At 34.1% G+C, this 22,998-nt stretch overlaps 1 protein-coding gene across 1 annotated transcript; it reads right to left on the reverse strand.

Annotated features, from left to right (window-relative positions):
- Positions 1-10: 10 nt before the first annotated feature.
- Positions 11-21,475, reverse strand: LOC138329153 (sodium- and chloride-dependent GABA transporter 3-like). The gene is made up of 13 exons (XM_069275917.1): positions 21,160-21,475; positions 19,037-19,168; positions 13,336-13,606; positions 12,047-12,179; positions 10,947-11,081; positions 9,905-10,008; positions 7,213-7,337; positions 6,143-6,255; positions 5,730-5,858; positions 4,860-4,959; positions 3,466-3,566; positions 2,850-3,023; positions 11-242 (listed from the first exon to the last, which is right to left on the reverse strand). Exons 1-13 carry the CDS (start codon positions 21,329-21,331, stop codon positions 48-50), a joined length of 1,884 nt encoding a protein of 627 aa, XP_069132018.1. The 5' UTR covers positions 21,332-21,475; the 3' UTR covers positions 11-47.
- Between the last annotated feature and the right edge of the window lie 1,523 nt (positions 21,476-22,998).

Genomic DNA, 22,998 nt, shown 5'->3' on the forward strand with positions numbered 1-22,998 from the left:
TCATCTGATATCACGGTAAACACGTGATATTATAAACACCTGTCCAACTATATCATCTTCGCCATGGCATGACATTGTTTATCCGTCGTTTCACGAGTTATTTCTCTTTGTCGCCCTGTAAGATTATAGTAAGCTGTTTGTGACCAGCTACTCTGTTTAGTCGCGTACTCCTGGTATTCGTCCATGACGTCTATGTCACTTGGTCCCCAGAGACCACTCGGCTGGAACAGTTTCCCTAGACCCTGCAGGAACAATAGTAAGTTGTTATCAACAACAAAATATGGAATCCGTGAAATATATAATAATTATAGGAAGCATTGTAACTTAAACACATGAAAATTTTAATGACACTAACAAAGATAATTAAGATAAAATATAAATATAAAAGCAATCATTGTGGTCAACGCAGTCCCTGCCCCTTGTTCCTTGTCCACTGCCGATCCCTGCAACTCTTACCGCGACCGTATGTTAGTATATAAGTAGCAATGACTTTACTAGTTGACATTTTTTTTATTCCTTAGCCTGTGTAACCGCATAAACTAACATTGTCTGCAGGTTTGAAACAAATTCCATCAAGATTTTTTTCAAGTTATCCGGAAATGAAAATTTTGCTAAATAAGCTATGCTTGGTAACAGTGGTCTCTGTAGTTATTCTTTTGACTCGCCAATGCAATCACATACTGTATCACAGTTACTTCACAGACAACACCGATATAAGCTTTTGTTGGATTGTTTAGATAAGAAATTGTAATAATTACTCGCTGAGATAACAAAATTGCTCAAAGTTTGGTATGTTGGCCCTTTTAAGGAAGTACTCCTCTGAGAAGTCAAAATTTTCTTGTATTACATTTTTTTCTCATATCGATTTTTGGAAATAGAAGTCCATACCATAAAAGAAAATAGAAGAAAAAACATATGTCCATGTGCTCGTTTTTGAGCTTTTGTCACTCAAAGATACCTTGTTGACAAAATATTGGATTTTATGGGAATTTTGCCGTTTTGACCACTACACGAGAAATTAAAGCCATAATCTCCTATTGAGGTGTTTGATATGAATGGATGTTTGCAGAATTTATTTTCAAGAAGTCTTTTTTATAAATATACCAGTTATGATTAATAAGACTTTTTTTTCTCAGAATAACAACATATGCTTCTCCTACCTCTTCATTTTGAGCTCAAAAATCCACCATTTTTAGCCATTTTTTAAAACAAATTAAACCCTTTATAGAAAAAGTTATGGTATTAAACTTTTGTCATAAGTTTGCATATCAATATGGAACGGGTTGTTCTTTCTAAATCAGGCAGAAAAATGGGGGCTCCGTGAACTTACTTTTTGACATTTAAATATTTGTTATTTTTCAATATTTTAAAGTAAATATTTCAAATTACCATTAAATGTGAAAATAAAGTGATAAAAGCGTATAATTATCAAAATAATGCTCATTTTTTAATTACAATGAACCAAGTAAAAATTTACAGCAAAACATAATTTGATGCAGCTAAAAATGCTGGCGCATTGATGATTTAAGTACAAACAATTGAAGTAAAAAAGGGTAAAACTGTGGCTCTACTCAAAGCGAAAAAAGACACTATTTTTTATTTTTTATCATACTACAGATTTTGATAAATTGTATTTAAAAATCTCATAACTTGTTTGATCTATGACGCAACGAGACTTTAACGGGACGGAAACCTCAGAAGAATACATCCTTAAAATCTATTTTGAAGTCCACATTGAGCATCACGTGACAGGATACTGTATTCTGATGGACGTCTAAAGTGTTTAGCTAATCATTCATTTCTATGTAGGCTTTTCTCACCAAAAAGTGACATATATCAGGATACCCCTAACATAAAAGTCGTGAGGTCGATCTAATCCCGATTTTGTGCCAATTTGACTAAACGTCTCAAACTGGCTGTGTCGCTAAGTTGAATAATAAGAAATGTGAATATATATCTTGTGACTCAACAGATTGCAAAATACTCTGGCAGATATTACAACCATAATGAAGCTTTCTTATAAAGTGATCATATATTTGAAAAGGTCAGTGTTTTTATTTTTCCGTAATGGAACTAGATAGGGGTAACATAATTTTCATTAAGATAATGTAACACAATAAAAGTTCTGGTTCTATTTCAATTATTGTACTGATTGATTTAACAGCAAAATCTTATGCCAATCGAATAAATAATATTCGAAAAATTCGTGCAAATGTATGGACTTAGCCATACTTCTGGTATTTGGTATTCAGTCTTTGCGTGATATGGAGTTTTAAATACAAAATAATGTACAGAATATATATATAAACAGAACATAACATACTTTGAACTTTCAATTTTCCGAAATATTGGCAACCAAAATTAGTGTTTTGTTCAATATCTGAATATGAAAATACTTCAAAGAAAACGCAAGCCTATTAGACGTAAAACAAACTGATATCGTTCAGGTTCAGATATTTTTTTTATATTTCATATGAAAAGAGCACAAATGGTAATGCTGCCTGAATAGGTTTTGAGCCGTTTGCATCCTTCATTATTTTTTCAATGGACTGAAATTCTTGTATCATTTCAACTTATTTATACTAACCTAATGTTTGTCTTTCTTTATGTTTTGAGTGTTGATAAAGCGACTTTCCGAACATATGATTTTTGGCGATTTTTTCGTGTTAAAATACTAAGATGCTCCAACCAAAAAGCAGAAAACTAATTATGTTGCAATTATTTGGAGGTAAGACCTATAGTTTTGCACGACTATAAAATGTAACAAAACATATTATAATGTACTGTGTACATACATCCATCATTCACATGTTACCTGCTTTGTAACCAATATGTATGAAATATTGTACCCTTTTAGTGAATCCGGTGTTCCTGTTTCTGTACAGGGTCAACACTATCCAGAACAACAGTGGTACAACTGGCAATAAGCTTATGGTGATACCAATTCCTTGGGCAGCACTCGGGTAGTGGTATGTTCCGAATACCGGGGGCTTGTACCGCACAATACCAAGTATTAGGAACACCTGTAGATGGCAAACACATGCTTCAGTAATAACTATCAAAGGTTCGAAAACAAACCACAAACGATTATTTTAAGAAGACAATTTTAGACAATATTAATGTCTTTTATGACTGTATGATAATAATAAGACTATTTCATAGAATATTAAGTAAAGTATAAATCTTTCAAGGTGTCCCTAATTGTAAAACCATATTTATTTAGATAAGTGAGACCATGAGCAATGCACTTTACTTAAAATCAAGCATTTGAACGAGATGTTACATGCATCTTATACAGTTTATTTATAATTTATTAGCTGAAAAGGCAAGTTTAATATTTCTTGATTCATTCTGCGACTGTACCATAATGATGTCAAAATAAGGTTTTATGTGTACAATACCATAATTAATCATTTGCTCTGACACAAGAAGAGTGTCATTTTCATCACTAATTCCAATACTGACCTGGAAGAGAACGGGACATATGAACGCTGCTGCAAACCGGACCAGATGTGGCATCGTTACACCGTTCATCAACTGTATGTTTTGGTCCATTCTCTGACTTCCTACGGTGAAAGAACACTCGATTAGACATGTTTTATTTATGGTATGATCATATCTGTAACGATGATTTAGTTATATTAGTTATATGTGCCGAAATGGAGGAAACTTTTGACGTGTTATTTTTCTTCAGTTTTGACAAACATGTATGGTGCATATAAACATAGGTAATAACACAAATGGAATGAACTGGAATAGTTCTTGTTTGTTTGCTGTAAATATCTATGTATTAAAACATTTATGAAGACGTCACTAATATTGCTATTAAAATATGAAAATAACTGTAAACCTCAGGTTGGCGTTTTGACCATCTGTACCTTGATTTACTGCACTATAAAAGTAAATATCATGATATTTGGCGATACTTCCAAAATTGATTTCTAGCTCTTTTTTTCTTTAAAACTAAAACCTATGCATTATAAGTATTATAATTCTCAAAATGTTGATAAATGTTGTGTGATGAATAACATATCAAAAACTCTTTAATCCGTGGGTATAAAAATTACGGCACATATCGGGTATAACTTTAAAGGTGCTCCATCGCTGACAAATTGTATTTTTCTCCATCAAAAAAGGAGCAGACGAATAAGCATTTCTCTTCAGTTACAAAAGTTACTTACTTTAAACAATTAAATTGCCACATTCTTTTTGGCCTAATATCTCATGGTGTGTATGTATGTTAGTCTGTCAATAAATGAGCATGATTCTTATCCTTATCCAAAAACTACAATCATTAGGAATATGAATTCCAAATAACTAAACTTGTTCTGAAAAAGTTTCTATTAAAAATAAAATTGGAGTTATCCCCCTTTAATTAGTAATTATTAATATTATTATCACTATACTGTAACTAATTCAATTTATTTGTATATATAAATATATGTATTAATGAATTGCAGAATGAATTCATGTATATACTTTGAAATATGATCTGGAGAGGACTTAAATAGGCGTAGCCTGATGTCCAATCCTATTGATGTACATAATATCAATAAAATATTGTTGAAATTGAAAAAAATACCACATTGAAAAGTTTGAGCTTCTAATTTTAACTAAGACAAAAATATCAAAAATTCCATGGCACTTTGTCCTATATGGAATGAAGTGCTGAAGTCGCATGCACCAAAAACAAAATAAATTATTTTATGTGATTTTTTGTGTAAATTAGACAGATATGCACGATTAAACACCGATTATTGTTCAAATGTTGAGTATCGTTTATACTCTGTCGGCAGTGGAGCATCTTTAATGAAAATTAAACCATTGTTTCTATTCTTTAATGATATTTTCAGTCATACCGTAAATCCACATGAAAATGATACACTCTATGGTTGCCATGATGAAGACCCCCATCGAAGCCACGTACCAGCCAATATAGTGGTACAGGTAAGGTCCAGCCTATAAATAAAAAGGAATACAGGTAACGAAAGCAAAGCTATACACAAACTGTTATATATATTTAAATTGTAAGGAGAAAAGGAAGAAACAAATGTAGACCCCCATCAAAGCCACGTACCAGCCAATATAGTGGTACAGGTAAGGTCCAGCCTATATTTAAAAGGGAATAAAGGTAACGAAATCAACGCTATACACAAACTGTTACATATATTTAAGTTGTAAGGAGAAATAACAAACAAATGATGACCCCACGAGACTCAATAAATGCACGTTTCAAAAATTACATATACACTTGAAAATGATGAAACGTTTTAATCTTGTATTGGTCTGATCTATTAATTAGATAAGTATACAGGGCAAAGACGTACTTCCAACAGTGGACAAATATACTGCATAACATTCGGAACAATCCGCCTCTTTATCAAGACACACAAAACACAAATAACGTTCAGGTAATATATAATGTTAATAATGGAAATGAATTCCGTAGACACAGTAAGGGGGTATCGTGTTAAGTAACCCTTACGAACGAACGCGGGTTATGCCGAGACCGTTTCATAATTAGTATAAAAATGTTATGGGAAAAACAACTGTTTGAACGTCAAAGATATTTGAAAAAAAGTCCCACGCGTAAAGTTATAAATCATCGATATTTATGTAACAACACACGTGTTTGTGACAGGACTCGTGGCTCGTGTAATTCATCAATTTACAACCCACTTTCGATGTCGTCATACAAATGCATTGATTACCATGTAAAACAAACATACTTGCGTGCAGAATGGAAGTCCAATGAGGACACTGATGACGGACATGGTGACAAAGGATGCTTTAGGCCTATGTTTGAGACAAGGAACAAACGTCTTAAGGAACCGGTTGAGTATCTCGTCATAAAATATCTGTTGATGGCAGTAACAAAGATATTTTACTATAAAATAGGATCACTCCATCATTGTTAATCTACTCGCATTATCTCCTTACCAAAAACGAATATAGAACAAATATCTTTATAGACAATGACTGATTGCTTTGACATTGCCAATAAAACTGTTTGAAATCGAGTATCCATATGGTAATTGCATGTCAAAATTAAGAATAACCACGAAAAGGTTTAAATATTTAATAAATTATATGATTTTGGATTTTTTTTTCACAAAACATTATAATTTCAAATGATACCAACCACAATGTCCGATGTCGCCACCAGAAATGCAACGAAGAATAACACAAGCCAGAGGTTAGGTAATGGGAAGAATGAAAATGCTCTGGAGAAGGCAACAAATGCTGCCGAGTTTCCTGGAAAGAATTTATTCTCGCATTTAAAAAAGGGGAAATTCACATGTAGTGAGTACATTAATGATTGTCAACATCGGCTTTTAATATCTGAAACGTGTCACACATTTAAAAAAATACACACATTATAGTATTTAATAATAAATGATTTATACAATGCCTAGTCAGTTTTGGCTTACGAGACACGACATATTTCTTAAAAAGCGTTATTAATAAGGGTAAAAAGAACAGCGTTTTCTCATATATAAAATATTACTCTAGCTAAAATGTGTTGAAGAGATTCCTCATTCGTTAAGAAAATTAACTTTTCTTTTGCACTCATAATTTGAAAATCTGATGAGATGTCATTAGCCATTATAAAAAGTAGTTCCCGGAAGATCTCATGATGATTTGGTCTACTTTGTAATTTTAAGCTAATTGCATGGCGTTAGCGTCCCATGATTTCCTTTTCCTTTCTGATCATTTTTGAAGTTAACTTTATAAAGAAGTCTATCACAGTCTATCGATTCAAATCTACAAAACAGTCTAAAAATGGGTTCATATTCCTTCTAGTTTTAACCCAGTTTTGCCTCAAGTTTAGTATTTACTTTATATAATTTATTTGTTTTTCGATAAACCTAAGAGATTTTTTCTGATAAATGAATCTCAGCTATACGTTTGAGTTTTGTTATTTTTACAAACCCTTCATTTTAAACCTTAACAAAAACTTAATATTTAAGTTAATATTTGCTTCGTATATTAAGGTAGGAAGAAATATACAAAAATGATTGAATTAAAGAAGCATGCAATATGTGTTTACTTTTAACATAATTTAATTTCATATGTTACACACCTATTTCTATTTGTTAGATCTTTGAGGTTATTTTTCCATAGACCGAAAGAATTGTACGTCACGTTCTATTAAAGCGTGAAAAGGAAATCCTTGTTGTTTTTTAAGATAACATGTAGTTATAAACCTACCAGAAAACAGGGTCTCGTCAAGCTTCATCCCGCTCTCGTGTGCCATCACCCCAATCACAGAATATATAACCATACTGGTAAATATACTCCCGGCCACATCTATTATACACGGAATCACAGAAGCGCTGAAAGGAACAAAATATTACAATTATTATCAACCAACGCAAAAATGCCTAAAAATCCTAGTGACTCATAAATCATTACTTTCTTTACTGATTGAAAATCAAATGTCAATTACAGCATGTTCTGTTTTAATAGACATTTTCCACCAACCGAGCGAAGGTGAGAATGAGCTGTGAATGTGAACTCTGACGGGGGACGTCTCAAAAGATAATCGCGTGATATAAAGTTTGATATATGTGTGCTATCACAACCTCGTTACAATTGTTAAAACTAATACGTTTTACATGTATTTACAAATTATCAAATGTAAATTTAAACGTAATAGCGTAAAAACTAATATTACTATATATATATATATATATATATGTGTGTGTATATATATATATATGTGTGTGTGTGTGTGTGTGTGTGTGTGTGTGTGTGTGTGTGTGTGTGTGGCATAGTAGGGTCACGTCAGTTAATTAGTTTGTTTACTAACACAATTTATGAATCATTCTAACAATTCTAAAAAAAAATATAAACACACATTTAGACGGGTACGAGACTAACGTAACTAATCCAAAATCAATCATACGTCTACTTTTATTTTATTTCTGTGTCTATGAATTGAAAAGAAGTTGTCGCCGGACAGCAAGAGATTCGCATATCTCAACAATGGAGGATATCTGCAAGCGAGAATGTCGCCAAAGAACCCCTACCAATCGGTACATCTTTATTGGCGCGAGGAAAAAGCTGGAAAGCAACGAACAATTAACACTTTTTTTTCTACTAAGTATTGGAGAAAAGGAATCAAACATGAACATGTAAATTGATATCTCAAACCGAGTGAAAGATTTTGGCCGTTTACCTTCGGTAGCCCTGCAGGTAGGGCGTTAGAATTGTACCTGCTGCCCCTATTGCATGATCGTAAAAGGCGACTAAATTTAGGATCTTATCTTCCCTTCTCTTCCACTATACAAGAAGACACAACATGAATATACCGCAGTCTCCCAAAACTTGCACACTGCACAACATACAAGCAATACACTGCATACATGGGAGGCCGTCCTTACATGACCATAGCTGTTAATAGGACGTTAATTAATCAATCAAACAAACAAAAGACTACCTTCGGCAAGCCTCGGGTTGACGACCCAAAGTTTTTCACTCGGACTGAGATATATCTGTCCACTTGATAGATCCATGTTATATTCTATTATTCTCCGATACTTGACAATGATATTACATGGTTGCTAAAGGAAAGATTAATAGGATCTTCCCCTACCTTGAAGATAGGATAGAGAAATCTCTACCCGAGGAGGAGATTCACGACTGTCTAACCCGAGTCTTGCTGAGGACTATAGACTGTCGTGTGAATCTGTGAATCTCCTCTTGACCTATTCTCTAGGTAGGAAATGATACTTCTCTGCACCCGTGATTTCCTCAAAAGTGATAAAAACTACAAATATACGCAATTATCTCCAGAATAATCAATAAATCAACTTGTATATTTCTATTTTACTTCATCAAAAATTTGTTAAAGTTGCACAGTAACAAACACGAATCAAAATAATTTTAAAATATTCTCAGCCATAGACATACTAATATTTTTGAAAACCAGTTCAATAAGTCTTTTTACCGGGTAAACATCAACGAAAAATATGTGAAGATAGGTAGGTAGAAAACTCTATCTTGCACATTGGTGTGTAGGACAACTCATACGTACTAGACAATTGCGTGACGTCAACAATACATGCGACGTAACCGCGACGTGCATTGTAGATGATGTCATCACTTTTGACGCATGACAACGCTTTTGTGATAATGGCGCAATGAAAAAGCTGGGAAGTAAGTGAAATTTTATATTTTCTTTATGTAATAATCCGCAATTTTACCGATATTATCATAAACATGGAAAACAAAGAATCGCGTGGAAATGTTCCTCATGAACATGGAAAACAAAGAATCACGTGGAAATGTTTATCATAAACACGGAAAACAAAGAATCACATTGAAATGTTTATCATAAACACGGAAAACAAAGAATCACGTGGAAATGTTTATCATGAACATGGAAGACAAAGAATCACGTGGAAATGTTCCTCATGAACATGGAAAACAAAGAATCACATGGAAATGTTTTTCATGAACATGGAAAACATGCAAATCAATTTGAGTGTTTACATATATAATTTATTTTCATATATTACACTCATTTTATTGGAAAGATCTTTGGGCTTATTTTTCCATAAATCTTTGGGCTTATTTTTCCATAAACCGAAAGAATGGTACGTCAAGTATTATGATGTCATACACACAGAACGGTTTCGCGGGGAATTTTAACAGCGGCACAGTCATTGGCTAAACTGAATTATTGGATAGATATCATTGCGCCTCAACTCCACTGGTTTCATTGTAAAAGTAAGTAAAATCACGACAATTTATGCCTATTTAGTACCTGATTGAGTTATCTAAATTACATTACAAGCATTGTTCTCAATATCGCTTCGCGTCTATGAAGAATGTCCTTCCGTGTTTTGTCTATGACCTCATAACCCTAAAAGATATTGAGAATAATGCTTAAATATACCTAAATACACTTGTCCGAAACGATGCACGACTACCTATTTCCATATTCCCACCATTAGCTGTACATAATGAAAAAGCAGCGGCAAATCCGGCTTGGATCCATAACTGTTAAGGAAAAAAGAAGTCAGTTAATTTTCGACACCAGTAAAACATATCTATGGTTAGCTAAGAAAGTACCTTCATTTCGTATATCGTTCAGAGTATTTAGGTCATGTCACTACTTGATTTCTGAATTTAAAACATTGGGAAAAGCTCAAATAATTGGTACACCATAGTATTTATTATAGATAAAATCATAAAAAATTCAAATATAAGTTTTGTATAATTTTCCGTCAATGGTAAATAAGAAATTTGGCTCATTACGAATACGGATTAAGACAAACTGAGCCATGGTGAAGAATTTTGACCAATTCAAAAATTGAAATTGTTTTCTGAAATGTTTGATCATAAATACGTATAATAAGAAACAAACTATTTGACCCTTCACATACACTTACCGGTGAACTGCCAGAAACAGATTCCAACGATTCAACCTAGTCCTCTATAGGTAGATCTTAACCTGTTATTCAAACTAAATTTCAAGAAAACACCAATCGTCTAGACATGACTTTTTTCCTCTTTATCATATTTATTCTGCATATTTGTAATTGAATATTTTATCTAGGTACGAAATTAATTAACAAATGGCTGAGATTGTGCTTTCATCCAGTAAGATTTGATATTCCATACATTTATTAGACTTGAACCATGTTCTATATATCTATATACATTAGGTCACCTATTTATGTTATAATGAATATAAATATCACTTGGTATAAAATGCATTTGTTTTTCAGATTTAAAAGGTATATACATATACTTTTATTGATAACATTGACCATGTTGTAATTGATACCAGACTAAATGAAAGAATAACTAACTCATGAAGTAGTATTATTTACATTGTCTAACACGTAAAATTTATTATCAATACAAAAACAAGTAAAATACCCTATACCCAATTTATAATAGTTAAATTGAATAGGCTACTTCGGAAACTTTACCTCTAAATCTCCTAATTTGGTAAAGTCTGGAGTCAGAAAATATTTCATCCCTGCCACGGATCCAGGTGCAATGAGAGATCGTATCCATATAATGATCAACAGCAAAATCGGCAGAAATGTCATTACATACATGGCCTACAATGATAGATTATATAAGTAGTCAGGAAACGTTTAATATAAAACTTACATGGGCGATCAGGAAAAACATCCAAAATTAGAATTAAAACATTTCAATCAACGAAAACTTGTATCAGAATCATTATCATAGAAAACACTTCAATGTTGGGTAATTACTGTCACCGATTATGCGAACCTGAATTGCAATGATTGCAGTATGCATTCATTTACAAAACATTTTTCTAGTGTTTATCTAAAACTTCGCACTTCACAAGTTTTATTTCATACATATTTGATAAGTTTATAAAAGCTTTCGATGTGTAGGTTTTAATGGATTCTTAGACTGGAGGCTAGTTTAACAGATATTTGAGATAAATGTACAAGACTATGTTAATTCTGTTAGATTTTGAACACGCTTTAGGTCAATTGAATGATCTACCATTATGGTATGTGATTATCTTTATGCTAGGTTAATGATAAGAGTCCAAACTTGTTCATTCTGTTAGTTTGCAGCCAGTTGAACGATCAGTAGCGTTTCGGACCGTACTCGTAAAAACTAAACTTCGGTCAAGTACATATGCGCATTATTAAAATAGTGCGAAAAAATATTCAGTCTTAGAAACATAACTTAATTAACAATATATTTCTTTATCAGGATGTAAGATGGGAAACAAATAAACTAATGAAATTAGTGCAACAATATAATGAAAATGCCTGTAACTTATAAAAAGCACATACGACTTCACAAACAACATTCTGTATATGACGTGTGGAATCATTTGAACTATGCGATTTTAATTTTGATTACACCATTTATTATTGTTAGGTGAGGTCTTCTAATAAAATAAGTAATACAAGTATAGAGGCGTGTGTAATAAATACAATTGTGTAACGAGAAAACATGATAGTCATATGATACAAATACGTTACGTACACACTTGGAAGAAAGGAAAAGACAAAAAAGGTATAGATAGTGTCATTACTTTTCCTATGGATTCTACACTCTTTATCACACAGGCTGCACAGCAAATCGAAAAGATTAATAGACACAGACAAAGGTCCCATCGCAGCGTGCGGAGATCAGTGATTGAGTCAGATAACTGTAGTATCTTGTGCCTGGAAAAGACACATGATAAGTACAAATAAAATGAGAGGGAACAATAATGTTCCTTAAAACAATGATAGACCTTCTATGGACTTCCACATGTCATGCTTGCCTCCTGCGTTCTGTCCCCTGGCAAATATACGTCAAAATTGGTAGTATTTTTATCCTGCTTAGCGCTCAGCATTAGAATTCGGACGACTGGTCCGACAGTTGTCATCATAATGTGACCGTGTAGGTTCTTACTAAACAAGAAAAAACAACACTGATAGACCACATTCTCCGACACACGCATCGCATGCTACATGTACATACATGCTACACATCGCATACATGGGAGGTCGTCCTTACATGATCCTAGCTGTTAATAGGACATTACTGTAATTAAACAAAGTCATTGGAAAAGGACCACAGAAAAATAAGAATCAAGCGTATTAAGAAGGTGTAAAATACTGAAATAAGAACAATGAACATCATCAGATTGTCTTAATGATAAACATAATACACAATGTATCTCGATTGAAAAGCTGTATGAATGCTTTTTTACATCCAAAGTACATAGTGTAAATTGATATAATATAGTGATACTTCCGCTAATGTGTTCAAATCAGTATTATGACTTATACATATAATAGCTAAGCTATAGGAAATCTAATTATAGGTTTCCTTTAGATAAGGGGAGAACGCAATTAAAGGGGTAGCTACAGAACACACTAGTAAAATTCAATTATTCAGACAAGAGTCAATTCCCGGAAGATTGAGTCATTTAGCACACACTTACAGTTACCACAAGTTTTTTATCAAACCGAAACTTCTCAAATATTTTATCAAACCGAAACTTCTCAAATATTTTTGGGGACAAGAAATACTACATATGTTTGAGGTTTCTTTTTGAGAAAGGAAACTTGTGGTCAACGTAAATGTATGTCACGGAGCTCATTATTGGTAAATCTTAATAGTTGACATTTGCCAGTGAGTTATGTAAAAGACAGTTTGCTTATGTATCTCCGTACACCATTAAAATCAATGTTATTTTCTTTTTTGAGCAAACTGGCACCTGGGTTACTCTGCCAGATCGGCTTGTGAGCCATATGTACAACCAGTACAAAACCTTCTAACATTATTTTTGGATTGGATAAGAAGAGGAGAAGTTTAATGTCATTTACTTACAGAAAGAACTCCTCTTCGGCCAGCACTTGTGGAACTCTTATTGATACATTGTAGGTAGTTACACCTGAAACTGATGTATTCAATGTAGAGTTCATTTCCTGCAGAGTTTTATATGACGCGACACACGCGGGAGTGTTCCATGGGTTGTCACATGTTCTCCATGGCAACGGTGACATGAAGCTGTATCCGACATATTGCATTATCCACAATCGGAAGACAGGTGAAATCATCAGATACTGTATATTGATAATAAACATTCCTACTCCAAGTCCTGAAAAAGTGCAGCATATCAACTACATATACATAAGCAAATCCAAATTTGGTTCAGGACTCCGACGAAATATATGCGTTTTGTAAAATAACATGAATGAAAAATGGAGGGAAAATGCGATAGTGTTTTAGGAGGAGACAATCTTTGTCAGCTATGACGCGAAAAGCCTCGTCAAAAGCTTATAACACAATGTCTTTATAACGTAACCATATACCATACCTCCTACCTCAGTGAAGACGTGCTTGAAATTAAGCTCATTAAACAAGTCTAAATCATTTAAAATCATACTTTAAACATGAGAAAACAGCATATGCTTAGTGGACAGATGAAATCATTCATTGAATATGGCCTAATTTATGCACGTGGACCTAGTCAATGTAACTCTAGGATGTAATCATCTGAAGCAGGTCATGTCAAGATCCTTATGCAGTACTAAACATAAATTTCAAGCTATCAAATCTTTGAAAAATTCTAGTTTTCAGCAAAACGTATTAAAGTTTTTATTACTAAAAAAGCATAAGTGCTTAACTAGGTCACTGTGACCTACTTTTCATCAGTTTTCTGGACTGAACTTCTCAAACCCAATATTTGCAGGTAAAATTTGCACAAAATATTATCTGTATTCTAATATTTAATCAATTAGGACTTAAACAATGAAAATGTGAATTTACACCCTTTGACCATTGAAATCTGAAAAAAACATGAGCACAGAAAAAATCGAACATTCTGAAAAGCATACAATATGCAGCTGACCCTTAGTATCTTCATGCAAAATATTTTGCTTATCACTGTGTGGCCGTTTGTGTGGCCGTAAAACGGCCCAAAGTGATACCCCTACTTTGGTAGCCCTTCGTCCCAGCATATCACAGGCCCAATATCAATTCGGTTATTGAGAAGTAGTCGCTTGAATGAAAAGTACGCACGGCGCAGGAAGACGGACGATGTTTGATGACAATAGGTCATTTTGGCCCTTCAGGTCAGATGACTTAAACTGACCTGACAAGAAACATTACCCGTTGGTGAAATTGTCTCCATATTTTCATAATTGTTTACAAATAACCAATGTGACTCCCCACACCTACATTCTTATTTTTGATTCATTAACGTCATATTAACAGCCAGGTCCGTATAAGGATGGCCTCCTATGTATGCGGTGTGTATCGTGTGAAGTGCGGGTGTTTGATTTGGAAGGCAGCGGTATATTCGTGTTTTAAAAACATTAAAAAAAAGTGTCACGTAAAACTCTTTTAAACATTTATAAAAGTTATATTTTACCTATTTTAGAATATGCTGATGTTTTATGGGATAACTGTACTGAACAATGTAAACTTCTGTTAGAGTCTGTCCACTTAGAAGCCGCTAGGATTATAACGGGATTGCGCAGAGGTACCTCCCATGATATACTTTATAAAGAACTAGCTTGGGAATCTCTTTCTGATCGGCGTCAAAAACACAAACTTATTCTTATGTTTAAGATACTCCGTGGATTTGCTCCACAGCATTTGATTGAAATTGTACAACCATTTTTATATCAGCCTGAAAATGAGAGATATCCACTAAGGATGACAAGATATTTTAATATTCCTATGTGCAGAACTGCAAGTTACTATACTAGTTTTTTTCCAAGTACCTTTAGAGAATTTAATTCTTTCGCTTTAAACTTTGACTTATCGAATGTTACTACTGTTGCACAATTTAAAACACTCCTTTTTAACATTAATAAAATGGAACCTGATATAACAAATACCTTTATAAACAAAGGTTCTCGAATTATAAATATTACTCTGTGCCAGCTCAGAAATTCCTCTAGCAATCTAAATTCTGACCTATTTCGCGATCATTTGAGAGATTCTCCAATTTGTTCTTGTGGCCTTGGTAATGAAACAGCCGAACATTATCTTTTCATATGTCCTTTATTTAATGAACAAAGATCATCACTCAGAACCAAAATACATAACTCTAATATCCCCCACTCGCATTTTAACGCAAAAACTCTACTGCGTGGCTGTGACAATTGTGATGAAGAAAAAAAATACATATTTATTGCAATGCATATCAGAATATATATCTGAAACTAAAAGATTTTTTTAGATTTTTCTACTATGATAGGTTGGGGAGATACACTAATAAAAATATTAATTCATAATGTAATGTTAAATGTTAAAATATTTTGTTGATAATTGTACTATACCGGATTTGTTTGGAGATGGCTAATATAGGCTTTGCCTGTTGCCAAATCCATTTGCATATTATTTGCAATAAAATTTGTTGAAATGAAATGAAATATTCGTGTTTTGTCTTCTTGCATAGTGGAAATGTTGCCTTTTATAGTGCTATATCACTGAAGTATGCTACCGAAGACATCAACAACACTCCCCATCCGGTTACATTATACTGACAACGGGCGACCCTGTGGTCCCACTCCCTTATGCAGAGTGCTAAGCAGGAGCAGAAACTACCACTTTTATAGACTATGGACACACCCACTAGCCACACCCACTCTTCTCAATTAAAATTTATAATCATTTTCGGAAACTATCTGTATACGGTAATGAGGATTTTTTGTTTCTTTTTTCTTTTTGATGCTCAAACACAAAATTAAAAATATGAGCCAGTTTTCAGATATCATATCAATTTATATGAAACTACATGGTACTAACGAGAAATTATAATACTTTCCAGCTTATATAGTTTCATCTAGTCTTTATGTATACGTGTGTATATCTTATGTAGAAAACATATTATCAAATTATTTGTCTTGCAAATGGCTTTCAGATATTTTGTTCAGCGGCCAAGACGATTTGGTTTTATTGCATTTCATTTATCTATTTAAACTGATGATACCCATGCGCAGTACATGTAAATGTTTCTCCGTGTGAACATTTATACGGGTAATTTCATTCTATCAATTGGAATATTTTGGGTTTAGAGGGAATGAACAAGCCACCAGTTTAAAAATACATAGATCTATAGATTGTGGTCTAGATCTATAGATTGTGGTCTATTATCACAATCCGTCTAATGTCAAGTGATCGCGACCTTGGATAGTTCTTCATATCACTAGTGTAATATAACATATTGCTTGCGTCTGGCAGGACATTCATTGTGACATCTGACGGAACCAATTAAATGACGTCACGTTTGGATTTCGCAAACGATTGGACATAATGTCTGTCTCCGTTGGAGTTTTGAAGTTCATTTTGACATTGACGTTCATAAAACATTATATGATATAACAGGGTTTGTGGCATAAAAAGTGATAAATTGTCTATAGCTATTTAAGTCATGGCTGAAAATCTATACCACACAGACGTATAAAAAGATATGGTGCTAGGCCAAGGCCCATTTGGGCAACTGTTCGATAAGTAAAACAATCATTGCGATTCAGTGAGATACAAAAAAATGTAGCACTATAAAAAGGGAAAACACGAATACACCGCAACTTTCCAAAACATACAGACATCTACATACCACACACATGAAATACTGTGAGGTAGGCTCTGGGTCTGTCCACTGCCCGAGACACACAAAAGTATATAAAACTGGTCTTTCCTGCTCCTGCTTCAGCACACAGGGAGTACGACGGACAACTGATTTGCACGTTATAAGTATGATGTGACCGGATGGGTGTGTTTCTTGGTATCTTCGACGCCTTAAATATGCTCAGTGATGTAGCACTATGAAAAGTGCAAGAGTTTAACTATACAAAAAGACAATACACGAATCTATCACAGTCTCCCAAAATACACACCAAACACTTCATTTACATTACATTTAAATCAATTACATTACCCTGGCTGTTAATAGGACATTAATTAATCAAAACAAACGAAAGGAAATTACGCCTTAAATATCTCATATATCCAAACCTTATCGAAATCACTCGGTCACATAACAACACTTATCACTTCCATCTTTGGGGGATTTTATACTCTTTTGGTGATATTTTTAATTTTATAATTAAAATTAATATATCAATACGTTAATAACGCGTTCATAATATGAATGTCACATCCTTGTCTTCCTAGGTAAAAGAAAATAAAAAGTGACCTCTGAAGGTTTTTCTATGAATATACGTGTATAACATAGAGCAAACATATACGTGATAAGGCATTGATTGATAAATAGTATTTGAATACGGTATGACTTAATGCTTTTTGTGTAAAAAAAACTCCTTTAAGATCTAAATGCATGTCTTTCGTTGAATAAAATCGCACGAACTAGACAAACTCTCACCAGCTAAGTCATGCGTTCTTATGATTACATGGAAATATTAGCATACATGACAGGTAATGATGTGTATGTAACCCTGATCAAGACTAGCCGCAATATATCGCTCGGCTAGAGAGAAGTTCTCTTTAGCTCGATCGGTTGAGCGTCAGACTAGTAATCCAGAGGTCCCGAGTTCGATCACTAGCAGATTCAGGTATTAAAATTATTGTAAATCCTGCACCCTGTGACATGTAATTGAATACATATATGAATTAACTATAAATAAACATTCTCTTCTACACTAATGTACGATAATAGCCTATGGTAAATGCCAAAATAGCAAAGCGGTGTTATTTTTGTTCGTGGGTGTAACCAAGCGTGGAATGCTGATATCGTATTTATATGTGTTGTATAAAGGAAAGTGGGTGCTGTGGGTTGTTCATATAGTGAGATTAGAATTAAAGGGACAATTCGGTCTAAGAGAACATTCAAATTTGTACAGATATCAGAAAAAAAACAGTTCTAAAGGAAATTAGATCAGTCGGTTTTACTGTGATATGCCAGAAAAGCCCGTGGTGGTGAAATGCTTGTGAAATGTTCAAACGCGCTCGCTGTCCGCCATTCTAAATGTGGTCAAACATTTTGTATGCCGAACCCTGTCCCTTGCTTTTAGAGTAATGCTACTTTTGTCTAGAAGTGCTCAAATCGCTCTGATAGTATTGTGCTTACCTTATTAGGTGAATTGTCTTGCCTAAAAAATCATTTTATCACCTCAACAGTGGCCATGTAGTTCATTTCTTTAACGGGTATGAGTACAGCGTACATATTTCATCTGCTTAATCGTATTGATCAACGATTTGTAATTACAATGGTATCAATTAAGATACTAAACATTGAAGTGGAATTTGTCAATAATTCATGCTTATGTTTCATAAGAAATGTAGAACAATACATGTATGCCATATTTTGCTTCTTGATTATGTAAAAGAATTAGCCTGAGTGAATTGTCCCTTTAAGAATAGGGCTTCACAAATCAGTTCGTTTTTAGAATCAGATTGGGGTGAGGTACGCCTTTGACCGATTTTGAATGGTCCCTTCGTAATCACATTCGAATTAAGTAATGAGCTCTATTGCGTATTTGCATGCAAATAAACTACCACAGTGTAATGGCTCAAGAGAAAAGTTTGTCTCTGTAGCGCAGAGTATCTCGACCATCACCTTTCAGTATAGGGGCGATATCCCAGACGTCAAACATCCCACGTCCGGAGAACTGGGAGACGGCTACCTCTAGGTAGTATAACGGTACAGCTATAATCGCAGCACTGATGACGTAAGCCAGGATAAATGTCCCTGAAAATACCATTTTACATTAGAAAAATAAAATAGTTCAGTATCACAAAGCGTAACATGGTCATAAGGTACTAAAGCTCTATTTGCCGTAATTTTCATACCCACGAATCAAGAACAGCTTTTATTAGCTGATTCAGCACCAAAAATTACCAATCTTTTGATAATTTTGATACTTAGTATGCACTAGTTTTTATTTTATGAATACAAATTTGTGCTGAAAATGATTTTGGCAGTACTGCCAAAATCGTTGTATTTAAATCTACAGTTCTATGAAATGAGTACATCGTGTTTGTCGGTCCATTTGAATTTTTTTTTTTTTTTTTTTTTTTTTTTTTTTTGCAGATTAATTCATCAAGCCTGACGGTTTTCAATAGTTAACTGAATAAAAAAATTACATGTCAAAATTTTGCCCAGTTAAGGCACATATAAATGTAAAATGTCGAATAATTAGCACAACACTACATGTGTGTTTTTAAGTTAAACGATTGATAAAATTCAAAAATGGAAATATTAGTTATATGTATAAAAAAACGGATCCAGGCCGAATAGCGAAATCTAGATGAAATATTATCATTGATGTTGGTCTCAGAAATTACAATAAAGCAATGATTTTAAGTCGGTGATAGTCACGTCAATGTTATTTTTCAGCTGTATTGCGTATTTTACTTAGATTTATGTATGAAATATACGTGTAATTTAATATCTTGGATATCCTATATGTCCAACGGGTATATGAAAGAAGTTTTAAATAGAGTTTCAAATCAACCCTGAAGCATTTCAAACGTTCCTTTTACTCATCGTTGAGCTATATATATAGCTAGGCCTTATACGTGATAAACTTTTAACAGTGTTATGAAATACGTGTATAACTGATAAAGAGATAGTACTTTTTATGTTAAAAGTGTGTTGATTCCATTACCGAGAATCCACTTCATATTCAAATTCAGTATTCACTGCATATGATCGCCACATGCTGTGTACTTTATTGTGAGATCAATCTCTGTTGGGTTGGTAGACGATCCTACTATTATACAGATATCTAAACGCTCTAAAGACGACCTGATATGGTATGTTATCGGTAACTAACAGATACTAAAATGGCCTGTAATAGAAATATACCTTTGGCGTTCTCTATAGAAGTTTGAATAAAATATTTCAACTTCATTACTTCGCTGCCAGTAATATGTCGATTTTGAGATACCAAAACAACCATGGGTGAAGAACGATTTATCCGACGATGAGTCCCATATTCTGGTAATGGTGATATCCATCATATATTTATTTTTGTGACGTCACAGAAACTAGACAATGCGGCTAATCGACGATAATCGTACTTCATCCACATCGTTTACATCTCTCAATGCACCAGTATTGAAAGTATATGACTATATCTGTTAAGTTAGAATCATTTGTCTCGGTAGGATTTTCTAAAGAGCAAATAGAAATCTGTAGTGGGACTGCACTCTTCCCAGCATTTGCAATAATATTGCACAGACTGTAGATAATTTGTCTAGTATTTGGAGGTTCTAAGTTGGAACCGCGGTCTAGCAGTATCTTCGAGTGCAAAGATTTTAAGAGAGTAGGGAGGAGTGCAGAGAGACGCGACTGAGTTGATCATGGGCGACCATGTAGTTCAACCTATAGAGCGTGCGGTTAGAAAAATTAAAGTAAATATATTTTGGGGTGTAAGAGCATCCGGAAGTTGTATATGTATTATGACGACTCTCAGCTTTATCCGCAACAAAATGTTACTAGCAGATCACGAAATATTTGCAAATATTGGTTTTGATATCGGGCTCGTTACCCGTGTAAATGTGTTTTAGTTACAATTGTATCATATGTAGTTATATTATTATATCAGTTACTTCCTACATGTAAATTAATTACATTACGCCGTATGTTATCGGAATTTCATCTTTCAAAACTTTTGATCAGTTAACTTGTCCTTATTAAACGTTAAAATCTAAAAACACTTGACCACGAAAATTTACCTCCGCCATGCCTCCAGATCATGTACGGGAATCTCCAGAAGTCAGACGAACCCGTGGTATATCCAGCGAGAGATATTATATATTCCAGTTTGTTTTTCCAAACTCTTTTACTTTTTTTACCATGGCTCCCTTCGGTACTGGAATCAACATCGCAAGAGGTTTGTTCACTCATGATAGCAACCCAGCCACTCAATTAGAACGGTCAACCAGGTGAAGTCCTTGTGTATAAAAGCGTTAGTATAGATCTAACACAACATACACGAATATATTAACAAATTAGAGTATTGAAATAGCTTTACAGGCTTGTCGCTATATTGGTTAGATATGCGTTTAGCTTTGATTGTCCTTACTGAAGCGTGTCGTCATATCGTTCAGGTTTACAGATTTTAGCTCATCTCCCCCAATAGATGATTTGCATTTCTTAATGATATAAGCGACAAATGCAATGACGTAAGGAACACCTGACAAAATCGTGTGTCTGACAGCAGTTGCCAAAATAGTGAAGCACTGTCGTTTCGACGACTAACGAGGGCCTCGACAATCGTTACTAGAATTCAGATTGTATGAAATGCGTGATTGTATACGTTTTCCTCCATGTAAACTAAATAAAATATATGAAGAATGATGCAGATTATGCATGGATATTCTTTATACCGGCGAAATAACTGGTGTTGGCAATGTAAACAAACACACGTTCAATGCACAGCTGAAGCATGCCTGTTGTTTACCGGTTCATCAAATACACATACTAACCATTTGTCAGCAACATGTTCAGCTTTAATGACTTAAAAGGAATTAAGTCAGACCGCATCCGACTATACGTTGTGTTCAGTGATTGGTGTCAGTAATTCATTGACCTGAAGCATCACGGTAGGTTTTGGATTTAACCTTATCCACGAGTACGCGTGGTATCAACTACTTCCTGTCTGAACGTTATAAATTATTAAATATTTTACAAATGGTCACCTCAACCTTTTGGGTCTCAAGGGTTCAACGCGAGCAATTATTATATCCTTTATAATACCAACGGGTCTGGCTCATAATTTAGGCATTATCCTATCGATGTTGGGATTCGAAATTGTAGAAATGGTCAGTTTGAGCTGAGTGTTCAAAGTAGCTACATTTTATGTTCCTTTAACAACAACTTCACGGGGAAGAACTGTATTGGTATTTTTTCACATTTAAGCTTCATCGCAAGTTTGTAGCGTTATGTACTTCCCAATCCCTGTTTTTTTATTTAACACTTCATCACATTTTAAAAAAGGTTCGCGGCGGCCTAATTTCGCGATCTTTACCTCTTCGGTTCAACATTTATCTGTATGTGAAAAATTGTGGAGATTTGTTTTCGCAGTTTGTAATCGCACTCGAAGATAAGTTGGTTTGCAGTATGCATTTCTTTTGATATTAAGTACAAATATGATCATAAGTACAGTGATTGCGCTATAATTAATTTAGGTCATCAAGTTTCCTCCGTCGTAGTCCGCCGTGCGCCGTCCGTCCGTAAATTTTTCACATTTAAGCTTCATCGCAAGTTTTACCTGTACGATTTGGCTTTTTTGTTTGTTTGTTTGTTTGATTAATTAACGTCCTATTAACAGCTATGGTCATGTAAGGACGGCCTCCCATGTATGCGGTGTGTTGCGTGTATGTTGCGCGAGGTGCGTGTTTTGGGAGACTGCGGTATATTCGTATTGTGTCTTCTTGTATAGTGGAACTGTTGCCCTTTTTATAGTGCTATATCACTGAAGCATGCCGCCGAAGACACCAGGCAACACACCCCAACCGGTCACATTATACTGACAACGTGCAAACCAGTCGTCCCACTCCCGTTATGCTGAG

This window comes from Argopecten irradians, chromosome 8 (assembly GCF_041381155.1).
Source record: "Argopecten irradians isolate NY chromosome 8, Ai_NY, whole genome shotgun sequence".
Classification (NCBI taxonomy): Eukaryota; Metazoa; Mollusca; class Bivalvia; order Pectinida; family Pectinidae; genus Argopecten; species Argopecten irradians.

Excerpts from the sequence above, each read along its gene's own strand:
- LOC138329153 (XM_069275917.1), bottom strand. The coding sequence starts at position 21,331 with ATGAGTGAACAAACCTCTTGCGATGTTGATTCCAGTACCGAAGGGAGC. Across the intron at positions 11,082-12,046 it reads GTGTAGAATCCATAGGAAAA|GCCATGTATGTAATGACATT; the intron begins GTAATGACACTA and ends CTATCATTGTAG. Across the intron at positions 10,009-10,946 it reads CCAAATTAGGAGATTTAGAG|TTATGGATCCAAGCCGGATT; the intron begins GTAAAGTTTCCG and ends TTTCCTTAACAG.